At 42.8% G+C, this 22,547-nt stretch overlaps 1 protein-coding gene across 2 annotated transcripts in view; it reads right to left on the bottom strand.

The window, feature by feature from the left end:
* RGS3 (regulator of G protein signaling 3) overlaps positions 1-22,399 on the bottom strand; it is a 139,186-nt gene extending 116,787 nt beyond the window's left edge. For both annotated transcript variants that reach the window (XM_081065281.1, XM_081065293.1), the window contains exons 1-9: positions 22,282-22,399; positions 20,475-20,674; positions 20,220-20,370; positions 16,804-16,882; positions 15,036-15,136; positions 13,743-13,806; positions 12,799-12,971; positions 11,999-12,149; positions 11,562-11,622 (exon numbers count right to left, since the gene is read on the bottom strand). In XM_081065281.1, the coding sequence (XP_080921407.1) occupies positions 11,562-11,622; positions 11,999-12,149; positions 12,799-12,971; positions 13,743-13,806; positions 15,036-15,136; positions 16,804-16,882; positions 20,220-20,370; positions 20,475-20,625 (931 nt within the window). In that variant the 5' untranslated portion in view covers positions 20,626-20,674; positions 22,282-22,399. The remainder of the gene's footprint in view (positions 1-11,561; positions 11,623-11,998; positions 12,150-12,798; positions 12,972-13,742; positions 13,807-15,035; positions 15,137-16,803; positions 16,883-20,219; positions 20,371-20,474; positions 20,675-22,281) is intronic.
* Between the last annotated feature and the right edge of the window lie 148 nt (positions 22,400-22,547).

Here is a 22,547-nt window from a genome sequence, read left to right as displayed (position 1 = left end):
GAGAAAATCTTAAAAGTGTCCAGAAAAAAAAAAATCGTCAAAGCAGCCATGGGAACAAAGATAAGAAAGACATTGGACTTCTCATCAGAAATATGCACCCGAAGACAGTAAAGCAACATCTTTAAAGTACTGAGAGAAAAAACTGCCAACCTAGAATTCTTTACCCAGCAAAAATAGCTTTCAAAAATAAAGCAAAGATACTTTCTTCGACTTACAAAAGCTGAGTAAATTCATCATTCATTTGTTGTTAATGAATTCGTCATCAATAAACCAGCCCTACAAGAAGTGTTTAAGTCTTTCAGGCAGAAAGAAAATGATATCACATGCAAGTCTTGATCTATACAAAGGAATGAGGAGAATACCAAAAATGGTAACTATGTAGGTACATATAAAAGAGTTTTTTCTTATTATTTAAATCTCTTTAAAAGAACGATATAACTAGCTAAGGAACAATTGACTACAAAACACTTAGAACTCCCTGCATCCTGAAATAAATTGTTATATATTGCTTTGTCTAAATTCTGATGAGATAATTGCAAGAAGCAAACTCCAGGGAAGCTATTAGCAAGTTAGCTTTTGCAGTCATGTGGGAGTGTGGAGTTTACTTATGGAAGAAAATAATATAGATATGTTTAGTATAAAATGCAACAACCACAGCTGAGATCTGTGGCTCAGCTGGATTGCACTCAAGCTTGAATACAAGGCTTATGTAGAACAAAGCCAATTTCTGGATTAGTATAATGTAATGACAACGTGCCCTTCCACTGGAGAGACCATACAAAAACAGAGGTCATGGCATCCAGAGATCCCAAACATTCTCCAGGGAAATTTCATCAGAAACTAGGGGATATATCTAGGTTGGAGCTGGAACTGGGAGAAGTGGAATGTGCTCCCTTTGCTTCCAGGTTCATACCAATCACTCTTGGACTCCTTTTTTTTGCCCATCACTCTACTGAAACTGTTCATTCAGAGGTCACCATTGACTTCCTAATTATGAAAATCATGTGCCTCTCCTCAGTACTCACCCACCTTGCCTTCATTTTCCTCCCACTTCCCTAATAATTCCTCTATTTTATGACTCTTACACCTAGAAAATGTTACTCAGTTGTGTCCTTTCATCCCTTCCTTCCTCAATATTTTCCCTCTCCGAGATCTCATCCACTCTTATTGCTACTCTTACCTGTTCTGATGATAACTTCTAGATCTCTCTCCAATCACAGGGCCCAGGACTACCTCTGCTTTGACTCACTAACCAACAAGCTCCTTCCTTTCAGCACCCTCCTCTGACTGCTCACATAGTCTGTAGCTCTAATTGTCTGCTTCCCTATCTTTCTCCCCATCTAGACTGTGGGCAACTCTAGTGCAGTGACTGAGATATGTCTTCTTTGTAGCTGCCTACCGCCCAGCCTAGTGTTTGGCACACATAAAAAGGCAAAATCTTGCTAGGGAATTCAGATCTAAAATCAGCATCTAAGACATAGATTGTGAATAGCCAAAACTTACCCTCAAATAAGCCATTGGTCACTCATAAAATGCACATGGAATTGTAAATCGAAAGGGGAACAGTAAATTTGCCTTCCCCATCTCGCGCTCCCTCTAGGACATACTTTCACTGAGTGGCAGAAGTAGAACAGCCCCCACCCGTTGCATTATAGTCTCTCAGTCACTCCTCCGCTTGTGCCTCATTTTTTGGCCCTGCACATTGATTGAGTTTCCATAAGAGAAAAGCACATCTAGCAATAACTCCGTTGTAAAGGTTTCATGTTGAGGGATTCCAACTACATCAAACATTGATCTTTCTTTAAATTGGTTCTTCCTTTTGACTTCACAATTTCTGATGATGACAGAACCTCACTGAATCAAGATGAAAATTCTTTGGCTCCTCACTCTCCCTCTTTCCAGTTTCCAAGTTGTTGTTAATCTTTCCTCTGTACAATGTCTGTTTGTCTCCATTCTTATTGCCACCTATATAATCCGGGCCTTGATCACCTCTCATCTTGACTTTTACGATCGCCTCCTAACTGATCTTGCTGGTCTCTCTCTAATTCAAGTTTCATGGCCATTAGATTAACATTTCCTAAAGCACTCATTTAGTCCTATCACTCCGCTATTCAACAGCCATCAATGGCTAGCAAATAGAGTACACTCTTTCTAGCCTGGCATTCAAGGCCCTGAACTATCTAGTCACAAGCTTCCCATCCACTCTTCTCAGGCAGGAACACTACACTCCTGGCAAATCCCACAAACTTTTCCCACCTGTCACTTCCTCCACCTAAAGGCCACCTCCACAAACATCTCCTCTTGCCAAAACCTAAGTCGGTTTCAAGTGGTAGCACTCAAATTGCCCCCTCCTTCTTCTCATCACTATACCTCCTTCTTTGCCCCACTCAGCGCATGCTGCTACATTACATGTACCCTAAAGAAAGGAAATATGTCATATGCTTTTTATTCATTCGCTCATTCAGCATATATTACTAAGCATTTACAAAGTGCCAGGCATACAATGCAGTGAAGACAGAGGCCTCTCACAGAACTATAGTCTGGCAGGAGAGGGTGGCAATGAAAAAGCTGTGAATCCCATAGAGACTGTAAGAGGAGAATTGAAAGAGGGGAGCCTCACCCTGACAGTGGTCAGAAAAAGCTTCCCCAAATAGGAAACGTGTAAGCTGACACCTGAAAAATAAGTAGAAAATATAATAACTAGGCAGAGGGGAGAAGAAAAGAATTTTACAGGTTGAAGGAAAAGTACAGGGAAGATCTGAAGGTGAGAGAGGTCAGGGCTCATTAGAAGAAACAAAAGAAAAAAAATCATTGCTGGGTCCCATAGAACAAGGTGGGAATGGGGGAATTGGGGCTGCAGAGAGAAGCACGGCCCCGCCAAGTCACAGCCCTTCCTTGTAAGCCTTGTAAAACAAGTAAAAGAGGTTGGGTTTGACCCTGAGGGCAAGGGAGAGTTTTTAGGAAAGGAGTGTCAGGATCATATTTGCAAATGAAAGCTGGGAGAATGGATGGTGGCAGTAAAGCACAGGGTTGGTGCCATAAACCTGATAAAAGAAGGAGGCCTGGACTTGGGTAAGGGCGGGAGGAACAGAGAGGAACACGGATTTGGATATGATAGCTAATAGGATTTTGTGATTAATTCAACTTAAAGGGGCCATGAGAGAAAAAGGTCAGAGATAATCCCCCAGCCTCGTCCGTGCACATAATAGGTGCTCAATTAACACTTGCGTAAGGAATGAATTATTAACAAATAAGTGATTGAATGAATAAATGTACCAACGAATGAGAGACAGAGAAAAGTAGAGGAAATTATTTTTGGAGATCTCTTCCAAGACAGAGCCATCCTTAGAAGTAATATAGACTCAAGAAAAGAAAAACAAAAACACCTGAATTTGTTGGTTTATACCCTCCCTGTATTTTTAAACAGGTGAAATCTGATCAAGATAAATTTAGGAGACACAAAGCATTATCAGAGCCTCAGATTGCTTTTGGTGTTTCTGCCTTCCCAAGTGCTGCTTCCCTAAGTCTTTGCCCAACTGACGATCTGCAGGAGCAGCAGTAGCTCCCAACTTCCCTAAATCCTAGGCCTCTGAGCATGTTCCAGAATTTTCCACACTCCTGAAATGGTTCCTCTAATGACAGTCTAAACTGTTCAAAGATTAATTCGTTCGTCAAGAATGGATTGAGTGCTTACTACATGTTAGGGCTATAATCTGGGGCTGTAACCATGACAACAATAGACACGGCCCCATCCTTCCAGGAGCTACCAGTCCCCTTGAGCATTTAAATTGGGTCACATATGTAAATGGTGAAGCGTGGATTTTTCTCCATTTACTCACAGAAAACGTCTCTTTGGCTGTGTAGACATTGGCCTCAGAAATAATCAGACCTCCAGTCTTTGAAGGATGTCATTTTCATAATGTCATATCGCCATCTAGTGGTCCCAAACAACTTTACCGATTGATCCAGGAAAATTTCTAGCTACCGTGTTTCCCCGAAAATAAGACCTAGCCGGACAATCAGCTGTAATGCGTTTTTGGAGCAAAAATTAATATAAGACCCAGTATTACATTATTACATTATATACTATGTTATATTATATTATATTATATTATATTATATTATATTATATTATATTATACCCGGTCTTATGTTAAAATAAGACCGGGTCTTATATTAATTTTTGCTCCAAAAGACGCATTAGAGCTGATTGTCCGGCTAGGTTTTATTTTCGGGGAAACATGGTACATATATTCCTGGAAATAACTCTCTAATGTCTCTCCAGACTTCTCTTTTCTCTACCCAGATAACCTAGGGGTTGATTCTCTAACATATAACCTATATTTGTTAAATAAATGTATAAACAGGAGAGCAAATTAATTCCATACCCTGGTACCTTCTGGCAAATGAAAGAGAAAATTGAGAACTTCTTTCCCAGATTCCTCTGGACTCCAAAGGGCCTCTAATCGTTTCTATCTAAAGGCCAGAGGTATTTCTGTCTTTAATTTAGCAAACAATTCCTTTGGGCACATTTGAATAAACTGATTTTTAAGGGTCACTGCTACCATGAATGAAAGCCTGACTCCCTCCCACCTCAGGGAGCTTTGTGTAATCCAAAAAACAATGAAGAACGAAGTCTGTTACCCCAGATATCAGGACCAATACCAAAACAAGATGGCTGGCTTTGCAAGAAGGGTGTGGACACGGGATATCTGAAGATGTTTTCATTGACTCACTTCTAGACACAGGTCAAACTGGGCCCAGTGTCATCGTGAAGTGTGCTCAGAAAACCATGTGACCCAAACAAAGTGGCCTATCCCTAGTAAGGTTCACAAAGAAAGTAGAAAAAAAACAAAAGAAATCAGAGACAAGTTTCTCAGGAACATAAGGCTCCTAGGACAATATTCCAACAGGCTAAGTCTTGTTCTACTGTCTGCTTAAGTGTGTAAAATCGATGGATTTCCATGTGATTCTGGCTGGGGCGTCATGGCTATCAGGCCTTAATTCTCCTGATTCCTTTGGTCCAGAGGATGGGAAAATAACAGTGAGCAACATTTACTTGTCTCCTCCTCTCTCAGAAGATTGGGAAGCTGAAGCAAAGGGTTCCTGAGGGCTCCTCGCCCTCAGTCAATTATTCTTTTCTGCCAGGCCTCATCCTTCCTTTCTGATTAAGAATGTCAACTGTGCATTAAAGAGAGGGACTCAGAGAAGCATCAGAATACAGGGGAGAGAAGAGCAAGGACCCAGGTTCTAAACCCATCCCCTTCATTGACTGAGGACAGTGGACCATCTCTCAGGATATTGCTCATATTTTAATCACCACAGATTTGTACATTCACTGAAATATTTTTCAGCAGTTGATAGAAATGGTGCATTTCTTCTAACTCACTCAAAGGCCTCAAATGGACTATCATCAGTCCTGCATTATGAGCCTGTTTCCTAATCTATAAAATGGAGACAATCCACATTTATCTGTACATTTGGTCAGAGAACCAACCAAAATAGTGGGTGTAAAGCACCTTGAAAACTGTAATGTGGTATGTAGATTATATTTATTTCCCTAAATTCTGTTTGTGATTATCCAAATTTGAGAGATTGGCATGATGAAGGTGAAATAAGTTTCAGCCTACAAATGTTTTACCTCCCTTTGAAAATAGCAAAGGCCAGTGTTCATATGGCAAATATCTTCTCACTCAAAATATGTCATGTTTCAAAAGGTAGCTTTGTACTCAAGATTTAAAAGATTGTGCCAATTTCTAGGAATTGCTTTACTAAGTAAAGTTGCTGAATTGGTTATAAAATACTCAGATCTTCTCTTCTCTTCTCTTCTCTGAGTCTTCAACAAAATGAGCAAATGAAAGCCAAACCCTGCCCCATCCTGAGACCCCATTACCGACCACTGCAAATAGGGTTTGCTTGGGTGGACAGGTCTGAGGAAAGGCGAAAGAGAAGTAAAAAAAGCTGTAAAATTTTAAATTATCCCACAGAAGTCCTTCTGCGATGTAATGTACATTTGAGAAATATTATTTTCAGGGAAAAAGTCCATATAATGCCTTTTGGATTCTTCTCTCCATGAAGGTTCCAGCTAAGTATAGTTCAGTCTAGTAACACAAATGATGTCATATAATTTTGATTTGGCTTGGGAAAGAGGAGGCAAGGGTAGGCAGCAGTGGGAGCTTTCTAATTTGGTCTGTTTTGAGACAATGTTACAAAGGAGTTGAACATTTAGTCTGCCTTCTTTGTATGAACTGTACTTAGGGTAACCAAATCACTGATGAGGGATAAGTTTCTCTTTATAAAAAGATCTTAGGCCCAGCCCAGAGTTCCACTTCTGGCATAACAGTATGACCACTCTCCAATGAAGCTGGTGAAAAATTTTTTTAAATTTTTTATGTCTTTGGAAATGACCCTAAGAGCATGCAGCAAATAAGGAAACATTTGTTCAAGAAAACCTACAAAAGCTCGGTAAGACCTGCAAGAGTCTGTGGGATGTGACCCTGGATCCATGCCCTCCCTCCACCCACCCCAACTTCAGCGAGACAAACTCAACTCCAGGCTGCTGAAGCCTAAGAACATAGGGCTCCCTCCCCCCAGCTTCGAGTCAGAGGAACAAGATGTCATCATTTCTCATCTTGTCCCCCACTACCTGTCGTCCGAGGCTAAGTTCCTGCGAGTACAGCCTATAGGTGGGGGCTCTCTTCTTCCACCCAGCCCCCCCTTGTGGGAAGGAAGCTCAACCTTGGGTGCAGAGCTGCTGAGAATACTGGAGCCCCAAATCCCCCTGCCCCAGCCTGGAGCACAGGGCCCAGGGCTTTTATTGAATACATGAGACTTTCATTATATCATTCTCTTTACTTTTATGGAATTTTGAAGTGTTTCTATATTTAAAGGTTTAAGGATTAGAAACATGAAACAAACAAAAAAATTCTTCTAAAAACCAAGTTCAAACAATCCTGAGACTGCAATTCTGAGTCTTTATGAGCATCAGTGAAACTCTCCTGCAGACTCAGTTACTTAGAAGCTGGAGCTTCAGACTCTGTCAGGTTAACACGAGTCCCTTGCCACACACACAGGCATATTACACAGAACACAGACACACAGAGCACATGGATATTATTGGATAATGATATAGATCCCATCCTCAAAAATTCATTTCTAGAGAATTAGAGGAAAAGCCAGGAACACAGTAGGGGTGCCCACAGGTCAAATTCATCTTTCTACAACTGGAAACCTTTCAGAGCTTCACAGAGGAGATAAAAGTAACCCAGAAAACAATGCCAAGAAATAATTCTCCCCTCCTTCCAGAAACAGAGAATGAGTCTTTTGATTAAGCAACAACTATGTTTAATCACCAAAATTATTCTGGCCCTAATGGAAGTGAAAAAAATCTAAGTTGAAAGGGGATCGGGCTTTTTCTCCCTCATTTATTTTAGAGGCAAGTAGAGATCAGTGAAGAAAACAGACTCCCTAGCTCAGGCCTGGTAAAGGCTCCAGGGAGCAGAAGCCCTTTCAGCCCTCGTGTTCAAGGTCGCTGTCCTCGAGATTCTCCGCATCCTGCTGTGGAACAAGGCTGTCCCAGCGAGGTCTTCTGCCTGTGCCCCCGGAGACTCTACTCTGCGTACCACAGGCTTGCTTGTCCTCATCTTCATAATCATGGGCCTGAAGAATCCTCAGTAGTTTGAGCTCAGGGTTCCAAATTGTTCTAGATGTACTGGCTGAAAGGTCCTTTGGGGTCCTCTCTTGGGCTTCCCACACAACCTCCATCTGAGTACTGATGTCCTCATTAGTGGGTTCTCTCTTGGATAATTTAGGATCTAAAAGAAGATCCAGCCATTAATTGTACCTGTAGCTTTCCTCCCAACTAACTGTGACAAATGGAGCACAGAAAAGGGAGGGCTGGGGTGTCTCTAGGACGCTTCTAAGGGATGAGGGCTATGCCATCCAGGGAGGTGAACCGTCCTGGTCCACCAACACAGGTTCAGCTCTCCCTGTCCTCAGTCACTTCCTAAAGTTACTCCACCCAAATAACTTACTCTGCTTACTGGGCAAGTAATCCTGGTAATTCTTAGCCTTGTCCCCCTGTGGTCTCTCTGTGGGATCCTGAAATTCATGAGAATAAGTGTAAGGAAACTTGGAACTTCAGGAAACAAAGGATTTTTCTAAATGATGTTTTGCTTGTAGAAATAATTAACACCTAAAATCCCACCTCCTGAGGCTGAAGAGAGAAGCTTATATAACATTCTTTGCCTTCCATGCTGAGCAGATGAAGCCAGAACCCACTTTTCCCCATTCCAAGCCTTCAGCTAAGGGTAGAGTGCCTCCAAAGGTGGCTGCCAACAATTCCTCCCATTCCTGTATGCACGAGCTGTTCCTTCCATCAAGAGATGGAGGTGATTTCCTGTCCTCTTGAACCAGGGCTGGACTTGATTTTTTTGACCAATAAAATGTGGCAGAAGTGTAACTGTTCCAGTTCCATCCTTTAAGAAAGTGCTTGCATGAGCTTGCACTATGCCATTAAGAAGCCCAAATTGGCCACACAGAGAGGCCTCACAGAAGAAAACTAAGGCGATTTGGCCAACAGCCCCAGTCCAGCCTCCAAAAGAATGAATGACGTCAAGCAAGATTAGAAAAACTGTCCAGTCAACCCACAGCATCATGAGAAATAACAAACCACTATGGTTTCAGCTTTGGGGTGGGTATACAGTAATAGAAAACTGAAACAGTCCTAGCAGGATGTCCTCCGTACACTCTCACCTGTTTCAAGGTGGGGCCTTTTCTTTTCATCTGCTGCTGCTGCTTTTTGTCACTTTCCAAATCTGATAGAGTTCTGTGACCTAGTGACCACAAAGTCAACTCGATTCTCTTCTTACTGGTATTTCTTGTCCCATTGTTGGGTTTCTAGTCAACCCCTAGTCTACAAGTGACTCCATCCAGGACAAGACGAGACCTTAGAGGTAGGTAAAGGGAGGTAGGCCTTCTGGGTTCTATGTGGGATTCTGTTCACCTGGGACTGTGCCCACATCTGTTACAGAATTACAGATCAAGGGAAAGTGTGTGTTCAAAGAACCAGGATTCCTCCAAGCAACCTAAGGGGTAGGAGCCTGCACAGCACAGCAGCAAAAGAAGACCTAACTCAACCTTTCCAGTTTATAAATACTCCTTTGACCTTCTTGCGCCATCTCTAATGTACCTGTATCGGGTCCTGAAAATGAAACCCCTCCCCCAAAAAAGCTCTAGTTCTAGGATTCTTTTGCATCAGCTGTGTTCCCAACTAGTCCCCAAATGCTCATTCTTTCCACTCTCGGCATCCCTTTCTCTGAAGGACTATCTTCCAAGCTGCCACCAGAGGTATCATGCTAAAGGCAGAGCCAGTCAAGGAACTCCCTTGCTCAACACTTCTGTTGGCTCCTTAGCAGCACTGATTCTCCCCTTAGCTACACACTGGAAGCACTGGGGAGTTCTAGAAACCACTGGGCCCTGGGTACTGACACCAAAAATTCTGATTTAATAGGTCTGGGGTGCACCCCGGGAATTAGGGTTTTAAAAACTCCTCAGTTGATTTCAGTGTGCAATCAAGGTGGAGCACCACTGACATGAAGGATAAAGGTCAAAAATCTCAGCGGCTATTCAAGTTCCTACCTACGTCTCTCTTTTAAATACCCAGGCCCACAGCCACAGGGACAGCTCGATGTTCCCTGAGCAGCCGTGCTACCACAAAACGCCTTTGCACAGGCTACTTCCACTTCCAGGAATTCCTCTCCATGTCAGGAAAACTCTCACACATATTCAAGATCTAATGCAACAATCATCTCTTCCATAATGCCTTTCTCAACTCCGTGAGGACAGGCCACTGCTCTAAGAACATAATTCAAAGGGGCACTCCAGTGCCCCAAGCAAAACTCCTATTGGAGGCATCAGGAAGAGTGGAACTGCAGTGGAATTCAGAGGCGTGCTGATCACCCTGGATGGGGTGATAACCTGCAACAAGTCACCTCCCACCCTGGGCCCCAGCCCTGGTTCTGTCTACCTCCCATGTGAAGGTCAGGAGCCTTCTTAGATCTTCGAGTTAGAGGACACCAGTAGTATCAGAGAGCTCAGGGGGATGGGACATAAACCAAGAGAGCAGCCTCCTTCCCAGGAAACACCTCGCCTAAGCCCTCCCAGGGCCCCCCAGGGTTACAGAGTGAATTCTGATGATTAAACAGTTATTTTCACAATACAGTCAGCAGTGTCCAGTCTGAGTAGGGCAGAAGAATCTTCTAAGGGTTAGGGGAAATTCTTTCTCCCACCTTCCCTCCCATTCTGCACTCAAGCTGAGAAACGTCAGAGGGACCTGGGCAAGTATATCCTTTATTTAGCTCAGCTGTGATAAGGACTCCAAAAAGGCATGAACACTAAAGGAAAAGGGTCACCTGTCAAGAACTGGCTACCTGCGTCCTACACGGGGCTAGATAATGTGGTGATGGCAACCGGAGGCTGCAGAGACTGACTAGTGGAGGGCCCTGGCCCATGCTTCCTTAGAACTCTTGGGGCACCTGTGAGGGGTCCCGGCTCCCCGCCGCCTAACCGGCCAACGGCCTTCAGGGGTCTCTCTTTAGTAACCTCAGCTTGCTCACCCCGCTCAAACCACTCTGCCTTTTCTAAAGCAGGACCTGAGGAAAAATGGCTCGGATTCATGCTTGTGGGCCTCTCTGAAATCGCATGTGAAACAGACATCTGGCCTAGCTTGCATGCTTAGTAAATATTTGCTGGAAGAATGATGCATGCATGGTAGATCAGCCAAACCGAAGCACTCCAAGGAGAATTCTGACAAGGCAGGTCCCCAAATGACAAACATGTTCAGCGTTTCCTGCCCTCAGATAACATCCTGGGATTCTGACAGATATTCCCAACCCATATTCTCCCACCAGGGCATGGGTCATAAACCATGGCACCGAAACATTTAAGTGAAGTGCGCTGGCTCCCTGGATCACTCTTGGATTTCTTGTTAGCCTCCTGAAACCCACACAAGGAGGAACTGAATTAGCACTTTTGGAAATGAAGAAAACTTTTCAAAAGAGTCTAAAAGAAGGAAGTTAACGTCTATAACCAGACAGGAACTTTGTATCTATAACCAGAGAGAACCGCGAGAATTCCACCTCACACATCCCTTCCCGTGCCAGGCTGCATCCGCTTGTCCTAGTTCCAGCAAGTCCTAGGGCTCCCCTCACTGCCGCCCTACCTGCTTCTTAGTAGGTGTCTTCGCCTGCCTCTGCTGCTGCCACTGCTGCTGTTGCTGCTTCCTATGACCTGGTGACCAGAGAGCCAGCTCAGTCCTCTTCTCCGACAGCTCCCACCCTCCCCCAGGGCTGCTTGTCGAGCCCTGCTCCACAGTGGTGACACTCTCTCCCTGGTGAGGACCAAGCCGGGCTGATGGGCAGAGGACGCGGGCTGCTGCTTCTTGAAATTTCAGTTTCCAAGTTCTACATGTGACCCCACTGAACTGAGACGAAGATCAAGTATGAGAGCTGTGGGCTAAGCGGGAGTGGTACCTAGAGATCTGGCTGTACCAGAAAACCTACCTTCTGTCTTCAGGTTATAACATACTTTCTTCAAATGTTCAGGATGTCTCAATGCCGGTCTCTGGAGAAATAGAAGAAGGAAAGCTCTACCGTTGGGAAAGGTCTTTGCCTTTCCCAAAATGTATCCCCCCAATGCATTTATCCATCTAGTCAACATGCACTTCTAGAGAACCCGGTTTGTGCAGCATCGTACCGGGGGTTCTGGAGAGGGGAAAAGTGTAGGGAATGAAGTACAGAGGAAATAGAGAACGTTGCTCTCCTCAAACCCCTCCCCATCATTTGCTTTCACCTATATATAGCCCTGCTCTTCTGTGGGGCATGGGACCAGAGTGGTAGGATAGAAGGGAAAGAAGAAACAGTCAACTGTCCCAGCCTTGAAGAGAGATGAGTTTGGCTTTGCATGTAGACACCTTGCTCTGAGGCTCCCCAGCTCTTACTTGCAGGGTGAGGCGGTGGACAGATAAAAACATCTTAGCAGAAATGGCACTGTCAGGTCGGCTCTTTTCCAGAGGAGGTTTCTTTTTCATCATGGCCAATTGTATCTTCATCTCTGGACAAGGAGTAGTTTTCCCTGCACCTGACAAAAGACTGAAGAGGACAGAGACAGACACTCACAGACAGCTCTTCTTGGAGAACGGCTGAGGAGAAAGAGATGAAAAGGGCTCCAGATTTGAAGAAATAGCCACTTTGGGCCTAAAAGGCCTGTGCCAACAAGTGCTCATTCAGTAGAAGCTATGATCATTCTAGTGTGTGGACTCAGTGTTTACTATTTGTCAGGCCCCCATGCTATCTGCGGCTGAATCCTTACAACACCCTGAGAACGTGTACTATTGTCCCCATTTTGCAAATGAGGAAAATGAAGCTTAAAGAGGCTAAATACATTACTAAAAATCATAAAGCCAGTAAGTTTCAACACAAAATGCAAAGGTTGTCTCACTCCAAACCACATATCCATTCTGCCTCCCACTTATCCATAACTCATCTATAAAAAGAGGTGCGTAATTGGGTCTAGCTCCTAGCGGAGGCTTAAATGAGAGAATATATGTAATGTGCTTGTTTAGCACAGGGCACAGCTGATGGTAAGTACTTGACAAATGGTGGTGATGATTGTCACTGGTGCCTATTGGTTAAGTCTAAGAACAGTGAACAAGTAGGGTAGCGGTTTTCTCCCCTCCCTACTCAGAAAGAGCACACTGCTTAGACCCTTCTCAGGAAAACAGGCTTACATGATACTTACTCGTTCAGGAGATCCTGAGGTAACATGTCAAACTGGTTCCAGAAAGGTATGAATTCTGAACTTAGTTGCTCAAACAAGTGTACTGGGAAGGAGGGAGGTACTATTTTCCCTGAAGGTCTCAACTGTGTTTCTGTGTTCTGCTTTCCAGAGAGAACCAGAGGTGGCTTGTCTTTCTGGAAGAGAAACAGTGGAAAGAAGTCCCTGGAGCACTCTCTTCAGTGCCACTTCCCATCCCACACAACCGGGGCACGTGAAGCTCCATGTTTCCAGACCGACTCCAGCAGCAGGTTGCTCCCCAATCTGCACTATGAGGGCCACCACATTTTTCCCTCTCTGGCTCCCAAACCTATTGTTGAATTCAGATCACACAGGGATGAGTGGTTTTGTTTCTTTGTTTTATTAATTTATTTATTTCTTGGGTTATTAATTTATTCACTGAACAAATATGTATTAGCCAACAACGTGTCAGGCACAGGGTTGGGGCTGGGCTGGGATTCAGCAATGAACAAAATGGACCAAGATACTATTCTCATGGACGTAGCAACCTTCCAGCTCTGTGACTCATCCAAGGCTACATTTACCCAATAAATGGTAGAATTCGAATTAGAAGCCCAGTTCTATTATAACTCCTAGTCCATTGAAATTCTATGTCCATCACACTGGGAATTAGTTTTTAATTGACCAAAAATTCCCCCTGAACACCCAACTGTTCCTCCTCACATCTCTTCAAGGTGCTCTTCTTCACCTTCCTACAGGGAGGAGGTAAGGAAAAAGTGTCTCTGATTCGAAAATGGTTTGGGAATTATTTCCTAAAAGGGGTTTTCTTTTGCAGATTTCATTCATTTAAAGAGAGAATAGGGGAAGGGGAAACATATCTGAAAGGAAAACAAAAATAAACTCTCCAAAGTAATATTATAAAGCTTTGACCAAAACATCCAACTTACTGTAGCTGTCTTTCTTTTCTTCTTCCCATCCTGGCTGGGAACAATATATTTCCTCTCAGCTGGACTTGAAATAAGAATAACCACAACTTATTCCCAGACATCACAAACAAAAGCACCAAGAATATTTGTAAATGATGGCCATGAAAATTTCTATCCTGTATTCAATATTCAAAGGTGGCCATTGGGAGCCCAGCTGTACCTGCTATCTCAAGGCTGCTGAAAACAAGATCCCCACCCTCACATCTGAATTAGATTTGCACCATTCTCTCATGCAATCCAGTTATTTACTTTCCTAGCATTAATCCAAATTAATAATTATACACTTAGGTGTGGTGATGTTTGCAATGTCTGAATCCCCCACCAGCATAAGACCCCAGGAGGACAGGCACCCAGTCTATTTGGTTCTCCACTGAATTCCCACTGCTTAGCATAAGGAGGTATTTTTGCTCTGTCATCTTCCTCCATTTTCCCTGGAACATGGATATGATGGCTAGCGCCCTAGCAGTCACTTAGACCTTAAAAGCCCTCATGAAGCACCTTAGAAGATGGAAGCCATGGCTAAGGATGATGACCCAGAAATCTAGAAGGAACTCTGGTTTCTGATTACCTCATGGGTCTCACGTACTAGCCCTGGCCCACCTATATGTTTACACCATATATACACTCAAAAAAATGCATATATAAAGAAGCATTCACAGGATCATTAAAAAAAGAAAATGAAATAAAAAGGACTTCATAAGTTTCATCATATCTCAAGTCACTTAACAGAATCTGAAAGCCTCAGCGGTCACAAAAGGAAAACCACATTCTTCCACAGGTTCTCAATATTAGCAAGGCTTCACCTTTGTCATATTCTGCTTTATACACAAGCTCTATATGCTATTCGTTTCGTGCCACTGTACTTGGCCTTGGGGTTGAGACCAAAGATTCATGTACTTTACTGAAAACTTTGTCACTAGTTGCTGAGGGCTTATAAGATAAACTAATAGTCAGACAGCATTTGTTTCTTAATCAAACCTCACAAATACACTGGGCTCTATCTTGTATGCTATTTACTGCCATGTGGAATTTGATGTAGAGAAGTCCCAGGACATGAATCTCAAGTGCATTAAAACAGCATTACAGTGTAGCAAGAGGCAGAAGCAAGCGAATATGACGTTGGCTGCTTGGCCTCCTGCTACTTACACAGTGAGGTGCTACAAAGGAGATCACAAAAAGGAGGCCTGCAGAGGACAGCAGGAATTTATAGAACGTAAGAGTTGAAGATCTCTAAGTTCTAGACATGATACTCACCTCATAGGCTTCTCGGGTTCTCCTGGGATCCAGATTACAACCTTATTTCTGATATCCTGAGGGCAGGGAAGTTGTGTCTCATTCAAATTCAACACTGGAAGCTAAGAGAAAAATGTAGAGCCTATGTATGGCTTGCAGGTACCAGCTCCTTGATGGCATTCAGTACCAAACTAAGGACTGAATTATCATATGAACCGAAAGGGTGTGATGTCCCACAAGATGATGAAAAGACATTTCCCATGCCCAAAACATCGTCATAATATTCCCCCAGGAAACCATCAGTATAGGTACTGTAAGAGGGAGCAGTTGTAAGTGAATAGTCTCCACTGCCTCCCTATGACATTAGGGTGGCATTTAGCAACAACCAACCCCATCTCATATCAGGGTACGTCAGGGCTCCCCTAAGGGAACACTACTCATTCTGCCCACTCCACTCCAAAGACAGACCGTCTGGAGATAATACAATTTGGGAGCAGGGAGGTAACTGATAGAGAGAGAAGCCAGTTTTCTACTTTTATAGCCTGTCTACAATTATAGGCATCTCCATAAAAGTGAAAGCCTTAACTCTCCTAACTTTAGCTATTTAAGATACTAGAACACTATATTTAAGATATAGAACCTGCTAGTCTATATCCCTAGTAGGAAAAGGAGGGTGTTTAAAAATAAGGTTGTCCCCATGAAAATGAACTGATTGGCCTGGGGAAACGGGTACTTCTTTGCACACTAAACCCTTTTATGCTGTTTGAGTTTAGAACCGTGTGCATGTATTATCTATTCAAATAATTAAGCTAATTTAATCCAACCCTCTTTTTCTGAAGTGGCCAAAGAGGTAAGTGCTTTGTTCATTCATCCATTCAAACCCATCTACCCTCTCTTAGTCCCTTACACTCTCTCCACCACAGGACACTGAAAAATGAAGCATCTCATGACAAAAATAAAAGGCCTCAATAGTGGGACTGCAAATAGCAAATCTCTAATTGTAGATAAGTAGATGGGTTTTTCTTCCTAAACTCTAATTTAGCTCTGCCCCTAACTAGCTGTGTGCTTTAGGAAATCACTTCTATCTGGGCCTCAGTTTCTTCAACCATAAAATGTATGAGATAGACCATAGTAATGTTATTCAAACTGTAATTGCAAGTTATTCATGGGTCATGAAATCAAAATGTGTGAATTGCAGCCTACACTGTTTAGAAATGAAATAGAATGAAATAGAATAGGAAAGAAAATAATCAGAACACATCACACATAGTTAAGATTATTCCATGATACTTTTGTTATAAAATTTGTTACTATAGGTCATAGCTAAAAACATTTGAAAGTCATTGGAGTAGATGATCTTAAGGCCCAATTTAGGTCTGACATTCCAGCATTCTAATTTCCTTTATTATGAGATGACAGTGTGTACTTATTAGGTTGGTGCAAATGTAATTGAGTTTTTGTAATTATTTTTAACCTTTTAAACCGCAATTACTTTTGCACCAACTTAATAGTAACTGAGCTCATTCTACGTAGGATAGAGACAGAGAATTCTCTCCTATGCCAAACTGCCATAAATCAAACCCACCTGTGTCTGGGATTTCTGGAAACAGTACAGCATGTAAAGCCATTAGCACAGAGCCTAGCCTACAGTAAGGGCCCAATGCTAGACAGTCATCATCACCAGTATGATCGTCACCATTCTTCAGCTTGCAGTCATTCCAAGGAAGAATGCTAAATAAAGGCAAATATTTTATTCCTACTAGTAAAGAGAAAAATGCGGAGGAAGTACCTTTTTCAATCTGTGACCTATGTTGGGAAGTCTATTCGCATGGTTGATCAAATCTTTGTCAGGTAAATCCATCCAAGGTCTAAAAAATGAGAGTTTCCGAACATGCATCAGAGACACAAAAGACTCCTTGGGGTGATACAGTTAGTGCTCTGAAGAAAAGTCTTCTACTTATCGACAGAAAGCCTCGGGCTTAAGACTTATCAAATGAATGGAGGGTCTTGCCAGCTCCTTACGTTCTGTTTGTTTTTCCTCGAACAGCTCGCAAACAGACACTGCATATTGCAGACACTTTATTTCTTGCATCAAAATTAATTCACGCCTATGTCTCTCTCTCTCTCTGTCCAACTACCGAAAGTTACATCATATCAATAGAATTGGAAGTCCCTTCCATGTAGACGCTCAAAAACATTAAATAAACAAAGTGTGGTATATACAAAGGAATATTTCTCAGCCTTAAAAGTAGTCGAAGTCTGATACCTGCTACAACATAGATAAACCTTGCAAACATTATGCTAGGTGCAATAAGCCAGACATAAAAGGACAAATATTGTATGATTCCACTTAGATGAGGTACCTAAACCAGGCAAATTCATAGACAGAAAATATAATAGAAATTATCAGGAGCTTGAGGGAGGAGGGAATGAGGAGTTATTGTTTAATGGGTACAAAGTCTGTTTGACATGATGAAAAAGTTCTAGAAATGGACAATGGTGATGGTTGCACAACATTGTGAGTGTACTTAATGCCACTAAAGTGTACACTTAGAAATGGTTAAAATTGTAAATTTTATGTTATGTATATTTACAATAAAACAATATTGTCCCCTTATATTTTTATATCACTTGCTATTTTATTTTTTAAAAAAAAACATGTTAAGGGGAGGGTGGATGCCTCAGTTGGTTAGAGGGCGAGCTCTGAACAAAAGGGTTGCCAGTTCGATTCCCACATGGGCCAGTGAGCTGCGCCCTCCACAACTAGATTGAAGACAATGAGCTGTTGCTGAGCTTCTGGAGAGGTGGCCGGATGGCTCGGTTGATTAGAGCACAAGCTCTCAACAACAAGGTTGCTGGTTCAATTCCCGCATGGGATGGTGGGCTGCGCCCCTGCAACTATGACTGAAAACAGTGACTGGACTTGGAGCTGAGCTGCGCCCTCCACAACTACATTGAAGGACAACGGTTTGGAGCTAATGGGCCCTGGAGAAACACACTGTTCCCCAATATTCCCCAATAAAATTTATAACAAAAAAAAAGATGTTAAATGTATAAATGAATGACTATCGCAAAGAAGCATAAGATAGAAAAGACCCAACTCCTTAGCCTGATTTATGAAGCCCTACATGACTTAGGCCCCTGCTTTTTTTTTTTTTTTTTCCAGGCCCCTGCTCTTTACTCCAGCTCCTCCAGCCTCATCTCTGACCACTCTCCAATTCCTGGTCCATGTTCCAAATACACTGAACTATTGTGTTTCCCTGAAAACAAGACCCGATCTTATAGTAAGGTTTGCTCCAAAAGACACATTAGGGCTTATGTGCAGGGGATGTCATCCTGAAAATTCATGCTAGGGCTTCTTTTCCGGTTAGGTCTTATTTTTAGGGAAACATGGTGTGTTTCTGACACCTAAAGAATTTCCTCTTGCCTCCTGGATCTTGCATGTGCTAGTTCTGTAGTCTAGAAGTCTCTTCCTTTCTACCTCCCACCTGCAACCCCCTCTTCACTAAACTGCTCTAATGCCAGGTGTAGGCATAGATGCCACCTATACAGAAGACAGTGCCCTAGGTGCCTCCACACACCTGGGCGGGCACTCTTCTCACCACACTCATCACAATGAACGATTCTTTACCTCCCCGACTAGGCTGAAAGCCCTTTGAGGGTAAAGGCTGTTATCTTGTTTACCACTGTGTCTCTAGTGGAGAGCAAAGTGGCCCCCACTACGACATATCTAGTAATTCAATGCGTGACTAAAAAATGATGCCATGGGGCCGGCCCGGTGGCTCAGGCGGTTAGAGCTCCATGCTCCTAACTCCGAAGGCTATCGGTTCGATTCCCACATGGGACAGGGGGCTCTCAGCCACAAGGTTGCCAGTTCAATTCTTCAAGTCCCCCAAGGGATGGTGGGCTCTGCCCCCTGCAACTAAGATTGAACATGGCACCTTGAGCTGAGCTGCCTCTGGGATGGCTCAGTTGGTTGGAGCACAGGCTCTCAACCATAAGGTTGCCAGTTCGATTCCTCAACTCCCACAAGGGATGGTGGGCTGTGCCCCCTGCAACTAGAAAACGGCAACTGGACCTGGAGCTGAACTGTGCCCTCCACAACTAAGACTGAAAGGACAACAACTTGACTTGGAAAAAAGGCCTGGAAGTACACACTGTTCCCCAATAAAGTCCTGTCCCCTTCCCTAATAAAATCTTTAAAAAAAAAAAAATGATGCCATGGTCTTTACCTTCAGAGACCCTGACTGGGAGAAACCACTACTTTCCCAGGGCTCATCTCAAGTCCTAGAGAAACTGAAAGTAGTCCTGCCCTCTCCTATACTCTTTAGCCTAAGAGAAATCATCCAGGGGTTCCTTAAATCGAACAGGAAACAAGAAACCTCTACAAGGGCCACCACTAGTGCTTTGATTCCAGACAACAAGGTCTTCATATTTTAAAAGTCTAAGTTTTCCACAGACGTCTTAGTCTCATATCAGAAAACACCAATTGGGTGACTATATTTTGTAGGAGATCCAAAAGGAAAAGCCATTGCTTTTGACTTCAGGAGTTTACAAATAGTTTCATACCTAAAAATAAAAGAAAGACAGCATGCTTAGACAGTTTTCTGATGACCTATAGAAGTTGATGAGATAGATTTTCCCTGATATGGGCTGAATTGTGTCTGCAAAGTCATTTGCTGATGTCGTAACCCCCTGTACTTCAGATTTTGACTGTATTTGGAGGTAATTAAGGTAAAATGAAGTGCCACAGGTGGGCCCTCATCCAGTATGACTGATGTACATGTAAGATGAGAAGATTAGGACATGGGGACACACAAAGGGAAGACCATGTTAAGACATAAAGAGAAGATGGCCACCTACAAGCCAAGGAGGGCTCAGAGGACAACAGCTCTGCCAACACCTTAATCTTGGATTTGTAGCCCCAGAATTTTGACAAAATTAATTTCTGTTGTTTAAGATACCCAGTCTGTGGTATTTTGTTAAGGTACCAAAGCAAACTAATACACCTCCCATTTTAACCAATTCCTAGAACATAAATAAGAATGCTTTCTTTTAGTTTCCAATTGCTTATTTGCCACTTCTTTAACTGAATCGATGCTTTATTTTTAATCCAGCTTTCTCAAGGTCTACTACATGCATAAAGGAAGTCAACCCCAAATTTGAGATAATAGGCCCTTAAAAGAAGATTCAATGATAATTTACCTGCCTTGAAATTTGGAGTCCAGTTTTGACCCCTGAGACAATAAAGAGTGAGGCTTAGTGAAGGTAAATCCTGATAAATGATGATGAGCACGTCTCTTGGCCAGAAAACGGGAATCTGAGATGTTTACAATGGTGAGCACTGGGAATTTGTCTGAGAAAGCAGACCAGAAGAAAACATGTAACATGCCAAAAAGGAACCAAACAGAAACAGTTCAAAGATCTTGTAAGGAAAGAGACAAAGGTTGGCTAATTTACCATTAGCATCCAGAGGAGCTCTGCAGGGTGAGCCCAGGATTCGAGGGTGGCCCCTCTCAATTCGGCGGATAGTTGCCCAGCATTGTGGATGCTGACAAACAGCCAAGTTACAGGTGGTTTCATCCCATTGGCTCTCATCTGGCAAGTCCATAATTATGAATGGTTTAGGACAAAAGACAACCTTGCAGCTTTCTAGTCCTCTGGAGAGACAGTAACCACATAATTAGGGGGTATTATATACTAGCCATGCAGTCCAGATTTTAATTTGGACTCAAAAGTATACAATATTTCTATGGAGTCCATATAGGTAAATGGTGGTCACAAAATAACTAAGAATAGGGTAACAAGCAAGTATAAGAACATCTCAGTATGAAGTAGAGTGGCAAGAGTTTGGGAGCAGACTGACTTTAGAACGTCTCCTAATTCACCATTTAAAAGATTTGTTAATCTGAGCCTCAGTTTCCTCATCTGCAAAATGAGGATAAGCCTATTTCACAGGGTCATTACAAAAAAGTAGTTAATGGATATTAAAAGTTGTGGTATATAGTTCGGAATAAACGTCAGCATCCTTTCCTTTTCCCCTTCATTAATCACGAAGGAAATGATCCCATGTCCAAAAACCCTTATCAAATCACAACTAATGTAGTCACAGAAGTGCTTTTACATGGCTCAAAACTTTGAAAGCTATATGCTTCACTTTTCAAATGCTCCAATTTTCATACAGGCAGCTACCCACCAGAAATTACTGGGTTTGCTCAAACAGCAAATCAGTAGACTTGTAGTTGCTTCAGAGGCCACTGGCTTTTCATTTACTGTCTGTATGGTCTTGGACAAGTGCCTTAACCTCTTAGCCTGTTTCCTCATATAAAGAGGACAAGAAATCCCTAAGTAGGATTGTAGAAGGATTAAATGAGAGCATGTACTTTTAATGTGTGACAACATAATAGGTGCTCAATCGATACGATCAGCTTTCTCTTTCTAAAAGTGTTTTAGGCAATCATTACCACCTGGTCCCTAACAACTTTTTAAGGACAGTGTCCATTTCTACTTTCTTTTATCCAAGATGTTTATTATTGACTACCAAATATGTGAGGGAACCTGTATAAGCATGGAAAACAGTAAAAAAAAAAAATAATAAGTCTCTGTTCTAAAGAGCTTATAATTTAGACCAAAAGTAGCAAAATATTGGTCTGGGATTGCACCTGGTCTGTGTCTTGTTTCTTTAGTCTTCACTTTGGGTCATTATTTTAAAATGGAAACAATCCATACTGTCCAGATTTCTGGCTCCTTTTAGCAATCCAAGTATCTGACAACACAGGGGGCCCAATTCCAAGTAGACAGCAACTGACTGAAGCCGAGCATCTCCTGACAGCTTCAAACCAGGTCTGTCCCATCAAAGTGGAGCGTTTTCCCACCAGACCCTACAGTTTCTAACTGAAGCGGTTTCAGTTGCCATTCATCCTCAAATTCCTGTTGCTTTTCTCGTAATAGGGAAGTATTTCTCTATACTCATTATCAAAAGCAGGAAAACGAAAGGGTGACGTGGGAATCTCTTTCAAGAAAAAAAAAAGCATTAGTACTCAGTTAAGAGTGAGGACAATTTCTACCTACGGAACATGAAAATGATACACCTTAAAAAGCCACTGTAAAGCTGTGGTAATGTTTTTGACCGAGAAAGATGTTTTATGAACAATTTAATCAACCAAAAAAAAAAAAAAACCCCCCCCGTTTTAACAGGGCTTGTTTGGGAACAGGAATGTGACGTTGCAGTATTCCTACCCCCGGCTGCGTATCGCCCTGTCCCTACCTGACCAGCCCGAACTGACAACGCCCCGAGGTCCAGTCATGCCCGCCTTTATGTCGCCAGCATTGCCCCTGCGCTGGCAAAAGAGTTTGCCTCCAAAACTTCTACGCAGCCGTTATCCTTACTACTGTTATTCCCACGTGTGTGGGGGTGGGGAATGATTAAGGAGGGACATCAGCTCCGGAAAGCGTTGAGAAAGAGACTCCCCGCTTCGTTCCGGAGAAGGGCAGCGGGAGAATCCGGCCGCGGAGGGTCGCGGGGCCGCGGAG

Source organism: Rhinolophus hipposideros (genome assembly GCF_964194185.1).
Source record: "Rhinolophus hipposideros genome assembly, chromosome: 11".
NCBI classification, from domain to species: domain Eukaryota; kingdom Metazoa; phylum Chordata; class Mammalia; order Chiroptera; family Rhinolophidae; genus Rhinolophus; species Rhinolophus hipposideros.
Note: the sequence above shows the minus strand (reverse complement) of the source record. Positions and strands in the feature narration are given on the sequence as shown.